Here is a 15,115-nt window from a genome sequence, read left to right on the forward strand (position 1 = left end):
TTATCCTATGGTCTTGTCGATATTTTTCATTTTGTAAATATATAAAAGAATCTAAACCAAAAGGCCCACTTCTTTCACAGGATTGCTGGCAATCTTTCCCAGTCCTGCTATTGAGGTTTATTTTTCACACTTGGTCTGGCATTGCCTACAGACTGGCCCCTTTGTGTTACTGGGGTTGGAAATTTCCCAATACATTAGGAAAGTTTGGGGTTACCAAGGAAGGTCAGAGTCACAAACAAAAGAGGGCACAGTAACAGAAGAATGAAAGAAGCCAAAGGCAAATGCCATCTCTAAACCTTTTTTCTCCCCCTCGCAGTTGAATGACCCATTATGAGTATACAATCAGAGCATCAGTGACTCAGTGGCTTCCAACAAGCATTTTATTTATCTCTCCACGCTCCAGCCAGTCGCCTCCCTCTGGGTCTTGGGTGTTTTCGGTTTCCCTTCTGAGGGTGCTGGGGGAGGGACTGGACTGCTACCTCACAGCCCTCATCTTCGTCTGCGGCCCCCACGTACAGTTTTCTTTTCTCCCCGGCGCCTGCGGGCGGGGGCGGGAGGAGCAGCTGGGGTGGGGGCAGCGGGCGCGGGCCCGGGTGCCTGCCGCGCCCCGTTTCCCTGCGGAGGCTTGTAGACCAGGTGGAAGATGAAGGCATTGCAGTACCTGCGGGGGAGGGGCGTGGCTACGTCAGGGGCGGGGCCTAGTGCGGGGTACTCCAGGGGCAGGGTTTGCTGGAGGAGGTGCAGGCGAAACAGGGGGTCCGGGCTTGGGTGGAGGAGGAAGAGCCGGAGAGAATTTGTGACCTGGGGGCTGAGTGATGGCGCACCTGGTTGAGCACACATATTACAGTGCACAAGGTCCCAGGTTCAAGGCCCCGGTCCCCACCTGCAGGGGGAAAACTTCACAAGTGGTGAAATAGTTCTGCAGGTCTCTCTCTCTGTTTCCCTCTCCCCTTTCGATTTCTGTCTCTATCAAATAAAGATAATTTAAAAAGAGAGAGGTTTTTGTGGCCTGAATTTGAAGTATGGGGTCTAGGAGGTGAGGGATGTTGAGGTTGTCAGGACCTGGCAGGGGAAGAAAAGAGGTAGGAAAACATGGGTTTATGCACTTTTTTCAACCAGAGCCAGGGAATAAGAAGGGTCAGGAAGGAAACAGGGTGTGGGCTCCTACCAGGGCATGCAGTTATCCGCCGCTCTGAGGCGAAAGGGGGAGCGGAAGGGGTTGGGCTGTGGAGGGCTGGTACCCCCACCAGTGGCCACTGCCATAGTCTGGTCGTCCATCATACAGCCATACTCGCTGCTCTCCGTGAAGAAGGCTGGCACTCGGAGGGACTGGAGGTGAGGGAGACCTCAGAAACTCTGGAGAAACGCCCCCCCACACACACACACCACACCATTTTCCCAAACTGGACACTCAGATACACTGCGAAGGGGGACAGACACATAGAGGCAAGAGGACCCATGGGGGGAAGGGTGGTGGCAGTTTGTGGAGCTGATGGTGGTGGGGCAGGAGAGGCTGGGCAGGAGGTGAGAGAGTGTTTTAACCTATTCCCTACCTGTAGCCTGGGCAGCAAACTCAGCCAAGTGTCTTTGAGACCAAAGCCGCAGTTAAATCCTGCAAGCAGAGGGAGAAACCCAATAGCTGACTCTCATCGTCTTCTCTCCCATTTCTAAGAGTTTTTTTTTTTTTGCCCTCAGGGTTATTTTGCTGGGGCTCAGTGCCTGCACTATGAATCCACTGCTCCTGGAGGTCATTTTTTTCCGTTTTTGTTGCCCTTGTTGTTATTGTTATTGTTGCCATTGATGTTGTTGTTGGATAGGACAGAGAGAAATGGAGAGAGGAGGGGAGATAGAGAGGGGGAGATAAAGATAGACACCTGTGGACCTGCTTCACTGCCTGTAAAGCGACTCCCCTGCAGGTGGGGAGTCTGGGGCTCAAACCGGGATCCTTACACCGGTCCTTGTGCTTCGCACCACGTACACTTAACCCACTGCACTACCACCCGACCCCCTTCTCTCCCACTTCTTTTGCCAGAGAGAAATTAAGAGGGAAAGGGGAGATACAGAGAGATACACACCTGCACTACTGCTTCACCCCTCTACAGGTGGGGGCCCAGGGCTTGAACCTGGGTCCTTGTACAGTGCAGTAATGTGTGTGTTCAACCAAATGTGCCACCACCCAACCCCATCCCCACACTCCTGTCCCAGGCTCTTACCTATAACGAGATCAGGCTTGGGCCCCTGGAGCAGGTGGTATGGTCGGGCAGACATCTTGATCTGCAGGTCTCTGCGTCCCCCCTTCTCCTTAGTCCCAGAGTTGAGTCGTGCTGATACCCCAGAGCCAGGGCGGACAGATGCTTTAGGGCCATCCTGGGGAGTCAGAAGTGGGGTGGTGAAACCAGTGGAAGTTAGGGTACTAGAGGTTGCAAACATCAGGCAAATGTGAGTGTGTGTGGAAGGGGTGAGCAGGAAGGGTAGGACCCCATGGAGGGGGAAATAAAATGATCAGAACAGAAGGGCAGGGTGCCCCAGTCCTCACCCTCTGCAGGGTAAAATGCTGCTGGTCACTCTCGGGGGGCAGGCCATCACCCACAAACTGCAGTTCCAAGGCCACGTGGGGGAGCAAGACCAAGAGCTCCTAGAGGACACAGAGGACAGACCTGGGTCTAGTCCTGAGTCTACCCTTCACTCCCAAATGCCCTACCTTCAGGTTTGGAGAGACTTACCCAAAACACCATGACAAGGTCAAATTCCTTCCCAGCCTCCACCACATGGATTTTCAGTGACTGTTTGTTCTGGATGTTGAGCTCAGGGACTGGGTGAGAAGCTGGCTTTTTGAGGATATGGGCTCCCTCCTCCTCCCTCCTGCCCCTTACCAGCTCCCTGTCCCCCTCCATTGCATGCATTCCTCTTCCCCTTCAGCTCTCCTTACAGGACTGGGGTACCAGGTGGGTGATGACATAGTAGACAGTCAGTGGGTAGGTAAGGAGCACAGCCATGGGGGAGTCCAAGCCGAGGCCCCGCCATGTGTAGTAATCCTGCCATGAACCTGTGGAGAGTGGGTTACTGGGGCACCTGGCCCCAGGTCTGGTCCCAATGCCTCTGGCCTAACAGCTTCTGCTTAGTCACCCAGACTGCTGGTCCTCTAGTATCTGTCCTATTGCTCACTCCCACAGAGTCCTTCCAACTCACCAAAGAGGCTTTTGGGGGAGTCTAGGGGCACAGGAGGCATCAGGGCAGAGCCATCTCCCTGAAGAAACTGGTAGGGGTCTCCTAAGAGCAAGAGAAGAAGCCTGTATCAGGGAGACCACTGTCTAACCCATCACCCTATTTCCTTCCAAAGGAGCTACAGTCCCCCGTCAGAGGGCCTCGAACTACTGAAGATTTGCCTGAGGTAGGCAGGGTTGACTTCCATGAGGGCTAGGGAAAGGCCTGAAATGGCCATGGTGGTGTGTGTGTGTGTGTATATAAGGGTCATCTGTGACCCAGCCAACTTTTCTCCCATCCTGTCCTCTGCATGGGGGGGGGGGGGAGTCTATTCCTGAGAAGCCCCACATACCACTGAGAAGAAGACTGAGGGATGGAGTGCTACCCCGGGGGTGCCTGGGGGTGCCAAGGCCTGGAATCAGCATGCTGAGCTGGATCCAGTAGCCACGAGTGAGGCCCCTTGAAGCCAGAAAAGCCTCCTTGTTAAAGGTTTCACTGGTCACTTCTGGAGGAGGAGAAAGGGAAGGAGTTGGCGGCCTGGTGGCTGGACACCAGACTTTAGTTCCACTTAAACTCTCCAAGACTATGGCAGGGAGAGAACTAACACTCAGATGTCTGCAGTTAGCAGGTACCAAAGCAACAGAATTCTTGTAACAACTCCAGAGATTTCAGCATTTTTAACATCCCTGTGTGATGAAGAAATAAGGACGAGTGAGACAGCAGGCTCTGAGAAGCAAGGTGGTACCTCAGGCACCAGTTAGTGACTGAACTGGGAAACAAGGGTCCGGATCTTCTAAGTTCTCTTGGGGACCCAGACACTCAATCAGTCCCAGAAACACCCTGTTTTTACCCCAGAGATCTAACCCTTAGCCCCACACACCTAGCACCTGGCCCTTATTCCAGAGGTCTAGGCTCTAGCTCCAAGCACTTAACCTGTAGTATCAGAACCCTGCTCTGTTACTATCATTATTATTATTAATTTTTATTAGATAGGACAGAGAGGACTTGAGAGAGGAGGAGGAGATAGAGAGGGAGAGAGAAAGACAGACACCTACAGACTTGCATCACCGCTTGTGAAGTGTCCCCCAGAAGGTGCGGAGCAGGGGCTCAAACCCAGATCCTTGAGTGGGTCCTTGCACTTAGTACTATATACACTTAACTGGGTGTGCCATCCCCCCAGCCCCCCTCAGGACCCTGTTGCTAGGTGCCTGGACCCAAGTCCCCTGCCCTGTGGTACCTGCAGTGTAGGTGAAAGGCAGAGCGGCTAGTTCTCCTGCCCGCTCCATGAAGGCTGCAAGTCTCGGGCACCAAAATCGGTGGCTCACATCATCTGGGCATCGGCGCCAGTCGGCCCGGAGACAAGCCTCTCCACAGTACAGCACGGCGTGACACTGGGGGCTGCGGCCACAGCGAGCCGTGGGCACCCAGAACTCATCTCTGTAGTGTCTCTGCTTGCCTGCTGTCCCTGTCTTACTGTTTGCTTCTCAGATGCCACCTGGTTTGTTTTCTCTCTGCCTCTTACAGCTTGCTTGTATCCCTTTATCTCTGTCCTCCTCCCCATCTGCCAGCTGACCCACCCACACGGTTCTGCTCTACTTGGCTGTTGAAGTCTTTTCTCCTTTGCCCCCACCCCATCCCCATCTTTGCAGGCTGCTTACCAGGGTGTCAGCTTCACTTCGAAGCTGTGCCTATGACAAACGTGGCAGCTTCGAGCACGAAGGGAGGCGAAGGTGAAGCCTGGTCGGGGGCCCCATGTCCTCATTGGGGTCTTGGCTAACTTTACTCCCAGCCTTGGGACCAGATTCTCCAGTTCCCTGGGGGTAGAGATGGTATCAGGCCAGGGGGGTTCAGGAGTCTAGGCCCCTGAGCTTCCTTCCACACTCACAGACACCAGATTCCTGTACCTGTGTAGTTGGGCATCTCCCACTGTAAGCTGTCGGGGCTTTCGGGGGTCTCCAGAGCCCATAGGGCAGGTCATGCTGTGGCAGAGGAGAGCATAGGCCCGAGCAGCCAGGCTCTCTGTCCCAGAACCCCTAGCTGCACCCCACTGGGCTCCATCCATTAGTAGATCAATGCCTAAAATGGTGCCATGTTCATCTGTCACCAGTAGGAGGCAGGAAAGGTGCAGGGGGACAACCTCTGGAGAAAGAAAAAGTTGGGGATAAGGAGTAGTAAAGATGGTCAGAAGTACCAGACTTGGGGCTGGAAGGTGGTGCAATTGGTAAAGTGCACACAACACCATCCATCCGCAAGGACTGAGGTTCAAGCCCCCTGCCCCCACCTGTAGGGGAAGCTTCATTAGTGGTGGAGTAATGCTGCAGGTCTCTCTCTTTTTCTGCCCCCCCATTTTTCTCTGTCTCTATCATGATTTAATAAATAAATAAATAAATAAATAATTTAAAAGAAGAATAAGGCTGAGGAGATAGCATAATGGTTATGCAAAGAGGCTCTTATGCCCGAGGCTCCAGAACTGAGCAGTACTCTGATCTCTATCTCTATATCTTTGTCTTGTAAATAAAAGATTTGACGGGTCCAGGCAGTGGTGCACCTGGTTAAGTGCTCATGTTACAATGCACAAGGATGAAGGTTCAAACACCTGGTCCCCGCCTGCTGGGGGAAAGCTTCACGAGTGGTAAAAAAAATGCTGCAGGTGTCTGTCTGTCTCTCTCCCTCTCTTATCTTCCCCCTCCCCTCTCAATTTCTCTCTGTCTCTAGCTAATAAATAAATTAAAAAAAAAAATATATATATATATATATATTGACAAAGAAGAAGTACCAGACTCAAGTGCCTGCAGAGGCTGGGCAAGTCAGCAGCTAAGCTACATGAACTCACTGACAGGCAAGGTAAGGAGTACAGGGCTGGGAAGAAAGACTGCTCCTTAACTGAAGACGAGAGTTGCCAGACAGCTCCAGCACTTCACTGCCATATGGAAGTGTGGACCTGGTGGAGCGCGAGGTGGTGCAATGGATAAAGCTTTGGCTCTCAAGCATGAGGTCCTGAGTTCAAACCCCAGAGGCACATGTACCAGAGTGATGTCTGATTGTTTCTCTCTCCTCCTATCTTTCTAATTAATTTTAAAAAAGAAGATGAAAATGATGATGATGTGTAGACATGTCAGAACTTGATCTTTCTTTAAAAGAAAAATAGATAGGGTGGTGGTACACCTGGTTGAGTGTACATACTGCAGTGCTCAAGGACCTGGGTTTGAGCCTCTGATCCCCACCTGTTGGTGGGGAAGTTTCACAGGCTGTGAAATAGTGCTGCAGGTGTCTCTCCTTCTCTCTCTCTCTCTCTTTTCTTGATTTCACTGTGTCTATCTAATAAGTAATGGTAAAATAAGATATTTAAAGCTACCTGTTTGTAGGTTCGGAGTGGGAGGGGAGTGTATCTGAATGGGGGCTCAGTGCTCACCACTTCTCCGTCCCTTTCTCCTCTCAGGCCCTGCTTCATCCTCTGCCCTCTTCTCTCGGCAGCCATCCTCACCACCTCTGGCCTCCTGCTCAGCCTCTTCTGGCTCCCCTGGAGGGCTTGCTTCTTGGGGGGACTCCCTGCTGGTAGGAGCTGCTCCCCCATTCTCCTCTGGCTCTCCCTTCTCCTTGCTTCCACCCTCCTCTCCATTCTTTTCCTCTTCCTCCTCCTCCTCGTCCTCCTCTTCCTCCTCTTCGCCCTCCTCCCCTTCCTCCAAGCTGACAAAACTGACATAGGGGCTTAGGTCTCGAAGGTGGAGGGGGGGCTCATCACCCAGGAGCCGGGCAGCCCCAAAACCTGATCCATGGCCTGGTTCTGCTCCTTGCCCCAAACTGATGCCCACACTGCGATTGGGCAGGACGTGAAGCACCCACAGGGCGGGGTCCTGGGGCAGCCTCCTGATCTGAGCTTCCAGCTGACGCCAGCGCCCCTCCAAGCTGGCTCCCACAGACCCACGCTCCGCCATGAACTTCCGGAACCAGCCGAAGAGGAGGGCTGCGAAATCCAGGAACTCGTCCCGGTATCCCGACACAAACTCCATGTCTTCAGGGGCACGGGGCCTGCACCCAGACTGAACAAAGGAACAGACAGAGGATGAGGGAAAGGGTTGTGAAGAAGCCTGGGACTGGGCCCCAAGTGGGAAGGAAGGATACAATGAATATTAGGAGTTGAAAATAAGGTCTTTAGGATGGAGGATGGGCATTCAGGGATGGGAATGGGAATGGGGCTAGATTTGAAAGTGGTTGATTTCGGTGACAGATGGACTCGAGCTGAGAGATGGGGCTAGAGGCTCAGATCAGAATTGAAAGTAGAGAAGAGAGGTGATCCTGTGAGGGATGGTTTACAAAGGGGGGTGGAGTTTGGGCTCTGCCTGCGGGTGCGTGTGTGCGTGGGTGGGGGGACTAGGGGCTGGGTGCTCCTTGGGCTTGGATGGGTGGGTGGGGAGACCCCTCTGAGCCAGCCCTCCCGGCTGCCGCTCCAGTTCACTCCTCCGGTACCTGCAGCCGCCACCACTTTTCAAAGGTAAATACCTCGTGGGTGAGGGTCGGTCGTGACGTCAGGGCCGCCCGAGCCCCGAGCCCGCCCCCACCCCTCGCGTGCCTGCGAGGCCGCGCTGGCCAGTGGGGATGTAGCTGGCGCGGGACTGTCCAGCCCTGTGACGGCAGCGGGTGGCCGGAATCCGCTGGGGAAGTGAAAGTGTCCCATGGACGAGGAGGGAGGGTGCAGCCTCTTGGGGTCGCAGGTGCCCCGGGGACTGACAGGTACGCACAGGTGGCCCTTGGGACTGGGCTCATTAAACCCAACTCAACCCCGGCTATGGACCACTGCTTTCCTGACCGCCTCCCCAGGTCACCCGACTTTCCTTTCGGTTTCTGTACCACTCCTGGCCATACCCCAAGACTAGACAGAGACTCGGGCTCCTCCTCCCGGGTTTCCCCGCGGGGAGCCCACTGGGAGCCGCTGTCCGCAGTCCCCAGAGCGCAGGGAGCACGCTGCCCCTGGCACTGCCGCTCGAGGGCACGGGGAGTAGGCGCCGGGGTCGGGGGGGGGTTACCCCCCCAGTCTGGGGGAAAGGCCGTGAGGGGAGCAGGGATTTAGGAAGCGAAAGTCAATGAGGAGCCAGCCTGGAACTCGGACAGACCCGGTTGGTGGGGAGATGAGCTTGGCGACCCTCCTGCTCGGGCTTGGGCTGCTGATCCAGCCAGGTGTGTCCGTGGGGGGCGGGGGCTGGGACCCTGGCCACAGAAGGGGAAGGGCTGGGGCGGGGCCTCTAGGACAACACGGTTGTGTTGCACTGAGAGCCAGGCTGCCCGGAGCTAGCAGTCAGGTCAAGGAGGGATTACAGACGTGACATGTTTGGGGGTGTGATGTCCCTGAGTCTGGGAGTCAGACACAGGTTCTAAGGAAAAGTCTGTCTGGGGCAGTGGGTTAGAGATGAGTGACAGGTGCTGGATAGAGCCTTTTGACTTGGACTCTGCTAAGTACCTGTGTCTTGCTTGGCCCAGGCAATGGGAATGAGGGTAGCAGAGCTGGAAGCTGTTACTGTAAGAAGCTATTTCACACCAACTCTCCTCCAACTGCTCAAGAATTGGAACATTTCCGAAAACAACTGAGAGCCTATGATGACTGTGTCCACTACATCAGGTAACCTCAGCCCACTCCAGGGATGGCCACAGTGCCTGGGCAATCTGGGTGACTCCAGGAGCCCTGTCAAGGTCAATTTAGAACTCGTTCTAGCTCACCGGGTTATGCTTTTTTTTTTTTAATTAAAAAAATTTTAATGTTTATTTCGTTTCCCTTTTTATTGTTGTAGTTATTATTGTTGATATTGTCGTTGTTGGATAGGATAGAGAGAAATGGAAAGAGGAGGGGAAGACAGAGGGAGAGAGACACCTGCAGACCTGCTTCACTGTCTGTGAAGCGACTCCCCTGCAGGTGGGGAGCCGGGGGCTTGAACCCGGATCCTTATGCCGGCCCTTGTGCTTTGTGCCACACAGGTTATATTTATACTGGTTATCCTTGCCTTCATTTTCCTGTCCCACCTACCTGGACTTTCCCAGCCTGGGTAAAAATGCTTGCTCCTAAAGGACAGTGACATCATGTCTCTGGAATGAGGAAAGGGCTGGAGAAGTGTGTGGGAGGTGGGCTGGGCCTAAGAAGCTGAAGTCTGAGACTAGGTCCTTCCTCTGCAGGTTCCAGCTACGATTAAGAAATGTGTGTGGGGGCATCAAAGATTCATGGGTTCTAGAATTAATGAGATGCTTTAAGGAAAAAGGTGAGAACTCCCCTTTCCTCTCTCTACACCTCCACACGTTCCTAAAACCTTCTGATGCTGATCAAAGAAGGCACTTTTGCTAAGTCCCTACTCACTAAACACTGTTCGCCACTTTCATGAGTTTTGCCAATTCATCCTACCACTTCGGCTACTATTTACTATTTTTCTTAAAATCAAGGCATTGTTTCTGTTTTTCAGTATTTTATTAAGGACATTTAAAGTCATATCCCTTCTATGTAGTGCAAAGAATGGAACTTTGATGTGTAACCTGAGTTTGAGTCCCACCCCCCTGGAACTTGGGTGCTGTGGTGTCTTTCCCTCTCTCCCTCTGTCTATCAGAAAAAGTTGGCCTGGGGTGGTGAAAGCCTAATGACCAATATCAAAAACTAAACAAGCAAACAAAAAGTACAGTGAACATCCATATACATATCTATATTTGATTGTGCTTTTTTACATTTTATATTCAAGACAAATCTGTATCTTCTAAATATTGAGTTCACAGCATTTTAATTATATATGCTCTATTGCATGTCAATTTCTTATTTCTTGATACATTTTTAATTACTTAGTCATTGCACAGAGACAGAGAAATTGAGAGGGGAGTGGGAGATATAGAAGGCAAGAGATAGATATCTGCAGCCCTGCTTCACCACTTGTGAAGCTTTCTCCCTGTAGGGACTTGAACCTGGGTCCTTGTGCACTGTAATGTGTACACTTAACCAGGTGCACCACCACCTGGCCCCTTTATTGATATACTTCCAAGTAAATTACAAGCATGTCTATACTTCATCCTCAAACATTTCTGTATGTATCGATTTCAATATTTTATTTATTCTGCTTGAGGAAATTTGACATATAAATTGATTCCTTCTAAATTTGTTGAGTGCACTACTACAAATATACTGTAATGTCATGACATTGTAGAAATATTTATCACATCTCATAGTTAAGGGGTGATATCATTGTCTATATTATACTGTACATTATGTCTCAAGGGCCTACTACTCATTCTAAGAGTCTATTTTTTTTCTTCTTTTGAGGAAAAATTCATATACAACAGAATTAATGTATCTTAAGTATACACATGCCATTTCTAAAAAAAAAAATCATTTCTTTTGGATACAGAGAGAAATTGAGAAGGAAAGAGAAGAGAGGGAGACACCTTGAGCACTGCTTCACCACTTGTGAAGCTTCTTCCCCTGCAGGTGGGGAGCAGGGATTTGAACCCGTGTCTCTAACAGGTGCATCGCCACCTAGCCCCACAAGCCACTTTTGAAAAACTTGAGTAGCAAGTTGTCCGAAGCAGTAACACCTGTGAAGTCACACATCGGATGCGATGGTTCTCGTCTTCTCTTCAGTGCTCTTCCATGTCTCATCAACAGTCGTCCTGGGCATCAGTGGTATGCACACTAGCCTTTGGACCATACAGTTTCACATTATCTCATCTAATCCTCCAACTACCCCATCCTAGGTACTGACATGATTTCCACTTTACAGCTGAAAAGAAATGAGTCCCAGAGAAGCGAGACAAAGGGAACAGTTACGGTGGCTACTATGTAGCAGAGCCAAGGTTCCCGCCCAGGTCTTTTTCACTGCTCAGTTCAAAGTGCACACTGTTATTAGTCGTGTTATGGGTTGCTCCTGTCCTTCTCCCTGTGTCTTCCCTTCAGCCCTCTATGCCTTCAGATGTTCCCTTATGTTCTCCCTGACCCACTACACTTACCTCTGCTTTTTTCCCCATGTCCCCCTTATGGCCCTGATGTCTTGCTTTTGCCTTGTCAGAATGTGGACGAGCTTATTCTGGGAGTATGACCCAACAGCAGCAGCACATACCTCCTCACAGCACTCAGGTTAGCGTGTCCCCAGAAAGCGCACCTCTGAACATCAGCACTGCAGCCTGGATGTACCAGCCATCCACCCCCCTGCCATCTACCCAACTGTCCACGTTCGTAGCAGAAACATCATCCCTTGACAGAAAGTTCACACGTGCCAGTGGATTCACCACTTCCACTATGAGCCACAGTCTGGATGCTACAGCTGATCACCTTAAGCATCAGGAAGAAGAGAATTTGGATCCTGTAGCTGGGCCACCCGTCCTGGTGCCTGTGCTGTCCCTCTTAGCTATCATCTTCATCCTCATCAGCATTCTCCTTTATGTACTTCTCAAGAAGAGACAGAAGTCACGGCAGCACTTTCAAGGTAAAAATTCTCCCTCAAAGACCCAGAGCCTCCCTGGCAGGGATCTTGCCCCTAGGAGCCCCCAGGTGGCTATCAAACTGTTCCAGATAGACACATCATGAGAGAGAATCAGCCAGAGACTACAGGGTAGGGAGGGAAGGTCCTAGGGTTCAAGGACCAGTGCTTGGCCTTCAAGGTCAGATACCGCTTGGAGCAGCCTCATGGAGATGCCAGCTAGAACAGGCTAACGGGAGATCAAGCTGTAGAAGAAGGTGGAAGCCACTGATTCATTTTACAGATTTTTACTGAGTACCTACTGTGTGCCAATATCACAGTCAATGTATGGAATCTGATTCCCTAGTTCTAAAACCTCCCCTACTTCCCCCAACTGCCCCTGGATCTCAGAGCTCATTGCTTAATTTCTTTCTCTTTTCTAGATTTACAGCTTGATTATATGTCGGTGGCTCAAGACTTGGTTTGAATTAAAAATGGAAACTTGTGAGTGTGGATGACTGGCTTCATACTAGATGCATTTTAGATTGCTGGTACCCGGCAGGCCCTCTGCCCATGCTACTGCTCTGTCTTATTCTGTGCTGTAGTGCCAGCCTGCCTTTAGAGTAATGGTATCTTAGTGAAATTCTATGCTGCCAACCTGTCTATCTTTAGAGCAATGATACCTTCGAAAAACCCTGTGCTACAGGTACAACCTACCTTTAAAACTGACACTTTGGCAAAATTCTACTTTATTTTTTTTTAATTATTTTATTTATTATTGGATAGAGACAGAAATTGAGAAAGGAGGGGGAGACACAGTGGAAGAGAGACAGACACCTGCATCTCTACTACACCATGTGAAGCTTTCCCCCCTGCAGGTAGAGACTATGGGCTTGAACCCGGGTCCTTATGTACTGTAGTGTGTGCACTTCATCACCCATAATATGGCCCACTAAGAATCTGAGCTCCTTGTTTTTATTGTTATTTATTATTGAAACCTTTGGTTCATTTTTTTTTTTTTGTATGTTTCTTCTAATAAGAAGAATGTCTTCACTGGGCCAAGTCTGTGGGAAGCTTGAGGTAGAGACATGAAGCATATGAGGAAGTGGGCTGGGTGTCTCAATCCCCATCTCCCGGCCGAGTATGTCAATGCTTTAATAACTCGCAGAGCAGGAACAGTCTGCTCAAGAAGCCAGGGCCGTGTTGTAGGCAGGCTTGGTCTTTATGTCTTTCTCCACTCCCACCTTTTGTCCCTTTATCCTCATGCACTGACCAGCAGGGCATGCATGTGGTAGCCCTGCTCCCGTTACACAGGTCTCCAGGCTCTGTCTTGGGGTGTAGGTGATGTACCAAGCTCTTGCTCCATCTCCTTGGCTTAGTTTTCCAGCATCTGCTCACAGGTTCGGGCTACATCACTGAGCTTGAGGCGAGCATAGTCCACTCTCTTTAGGGCCATCTGACAGTCCTTCCTTGAAGAATAGCTGGAGCCTTCATGGGGCTGACCTGTGGCCACCTACAGGGCAGTCAGGTTGATCAGTGAGCACCCTTCCTCTTCCCCATACTCCCGGCAGGCATCAAGCCTCTTATCTCACTTCTTCCTTCAGCTTTAATGTTATGCCACATAGTAGCTGAATCAGTTAGGACAAATCGTTTAACTTCTGTTAACCCCAACGTGTTAAGCAGAGGTGCCAACAACTACTTCTTAAAACTGTTACAAGACTCGATATCATGCAAGGTGTAGCACCTGGCACTTGGTGAATGGTGGCTGTTGTCACAGTGACTTCAGAACCCTAGAAATATTGTCTGCACTCAGGGTGCAGGCACCTTAAGTTTCAAGTTTGGGAGCTCTAATCAAGTTTCTTTTTTTCTTTTTCTTTTAATATTTTATTTATTAATGAGAAACACAGGAGGAGAGAGAAAGAGCCAGATATCACTCTGGTACATGTGCTTCCAGGGATTGAACTCAGGACCTCATGCTTGAGAGTCCGATGCTTGATCCATTGGCCACCTCTGGACAAAGTCCAATGACTGCACAGTTGCCAAGTTCTCTCCCAGAATTTCCCCCATCCAGTGTGGCTCATGTGATGCCGTGCAGTGAAGTAGGAAGAAATGAGGGTGGGAAGTGGATAGCATGTTTGTTTGGTTTTTTCTTTTTTTTTGCCTCCAGGGTTACCACTGGGGCTCAGTGCCTGGACTACAAATCCACTGCTCCTGGAGGCTATTTTTTCCCATTTTGTTGTCCTTGTAGTTGTTATTATTGTTATAGTTGTTGTTGTTTTGTTGTTGGACAGGACAGAGAGAAATCGAGAGAGAGGATGGGAAGACAAGAGAGGAGGGGGGAAAGAGACACAAGCGACTCCCCTGCAGCCGGGAGTTCGAACCGGGATCCTTCCGCCGCCGGTCCTTGCGCTTAGCGCCACGTGCGCTTCACCCGGGGGCGCTACCGCCCAGCCCCCAGGACAATGTTTATGCAAACAGACTCTTAAGCCTGAGGCTCTGAGGTCCCAAGTTCAGGTTCAATCCCTTGCACCGGTGCTCTGGTTAAAAAAAACAACAAAAAAAACTAGGCCCCGGAAAGCGGGAGCCTGCAGGGCTCGAAGCCCGGGTCCTGATTGGTGGAGGGTAAGGGCCCCGCCCCCAGGCCCACCTGAGTGAGGTAGCGGATCTGAGCCGACAGCTCCGCCTCCACGTGTTGCACCGAAGCTGTGAAGGCCGCCGCCTGCCGGTCCAGGAGCCGCTCGTTGGACTTTTCTTTGGACAGTTCCAAGATGACAGTACCTGCCGGAGGAGGGAGGGAGGGCGGCGCTGGGGCAGGCCGGCAGAGCGCTCCCAGGCCAGCGCCGCCCCGCACGCGCCAGCAACGCCCTTGGGGTCCCGCTCCGACCCCGCGTCTAGTCTCCCCTGGGCGCACGCGCAAACCTCCTCGTTCTGGCCCCCTGCCTCGGTCACGAACCTGCATTCTGAAGAATGGCGCCGATTTCCCGTTCGATGTCTTCCAGGGCGCGTAGTCGCTCATTCGCCAGGCCGTAGGTAGCCATAGTCGTCCTGGAAGTCTTCCACGGGACTTCTGCGAAGTGGGAATACTTGAGCCCGGAAGTGGCGGTTATTTCGCGCAGGCGCACAGAGATCTCGCAGACGACACTACATTACCCAAAGTGCTTTACGCGGCCTCGGCTTCCTCCACTTGGAAAACTACAAATCCCAGAGTGCCATGCGCACGCTCCCTCCCCCCAAGCCCACCCACGGTGAAGCGGTATCAAAATATTCCCTATCCCCAGACCTTTCGGGACTGTTTAGCATTTATGACAGTATTTTCTGCTCCACGTTAAATTTCTCTTACAAAAGTTTGTTGGATGTCTGCTGAATACTAGGTAAGGATGGTGGGAGATCTGAGGCTTCCTCTAAACTGAGCAAGTATGATGGACCCTTTGCAAGCCCAAACCTGCCATCTGCCAAGGGGGTTGGGGGGAGGCTTGACTTGTTGAGTGTTAGAT

At 51.4% G+C, this 15,115-nt stretch overlaps 3 protein-coding genes across 4 annotated transcripts; 1 reads left to right on the plus strand and 2 right to left on the minus strand.

The window, feature by feature from the left end:
- Window positions 1-366: 366 nt before the first annotated feature.
- Window positions 367-7,984, minus strand: ZMYND15 (zinc finger MYND-type containing 15). Of its 2 annotated transcripts, XM_007521537.3 has the most exons (14): window positions 7,705-7,984; window positions 6,617-7,244; window positions 5,109-5,343; window positions 4,863-5,018; window positions 4,442-4,602; window positions 3,557-3,709; window positions 3,190-3,270; window positions 2,930-3,046; window positions 2,724-2,812; window positions 2,537-2,635; window positions 2,214-2,367; window positions 1,554-1,612; window positions 1,169-1,329; window positions 367-661 (listed from the first exon to the last, which is right to left on the minus strand). In XM_007521537.3, exons 1-14 carry the CDS (start codon window positions 7,966-7,968, stop codon window positions 490-492), a joined length of 2,529 nt encoding a protein of 842 aa, XP_007521599.2. In that variant the 5' UTR covers window positions 7,969-7,984; the 3' UTR covers window positions 367-489. The 2 variants fall into 2 exon arrangements, with proteins under 2 accessions (XP_007521599.2, XP_060060204.1); XM_060204221.1 differs by lacking the exon at window positions 1,554-1,612 and having other exon boundaries at window positions 525-661.
- A 266-nt stretch (window positions 7,985-8,250) lies between these two features.
- On the plus strand, window positions 8,251-11,749 carry CXCL16 (C-X-C motif chemokine ligand 16). The gene is made up of 3 exons (XM_060204903.1): window positions 8,251-8,379; window positions 8,680-8,818; window positions 11,232-11,749. The coding sequence occupies exons 2-3, from the start codon at window positions 8,794-8,796 to the stop codon at window positions 11,747-11,749; spliced, it is 543 nt and encodes a 180-aa protein (XP_060060886.1). The 5' UTR covers window positions 8,251-8,379; window positions 8,680-8,793.
- Window positions 11,750-12,369: 620 nt separating this feature from the next.
- On the minus strand, window positions 12,370-14,727 carry MED11 (mediator complex subunit 11). Its single transcript, XM_007521556.3, has 3 exons — window positions 14,575-14,727; window positions 14,269-14,399; window positions 12,370-13,134 (listed from the first exon to the last, which is right to left on the minus strand). The coding sequence occupies exons 1-3, from the start codon at window positions 14,657-14,659 to the stop codon at window positions 12,997-12,999; spliced, it is 354 nt and encodes a 117-aa protein (XP_007521618.1). The 5' UTR covers window positions 14,660-14,727; the 3' UTR covers window positions 12,370-12,996.
- Between the last annotated feature and the right edge of the window lie 388 nt (window positions 14,728-15,115).

The sequence above is a fragment of the Erinaceus europaeus genome, chromosome 12 (assembly GCF_950295315.1).
Source record: "Erinaceus europaeus chromosome 12, mEriEur2.1, whole genome shotgun sequence".
NCBI lineage: Eukaryota > Metazoa > Chordata > Mammalia > Eulipotyphla > Erinaceidae > Erinaceus > Erinaceus europaeus.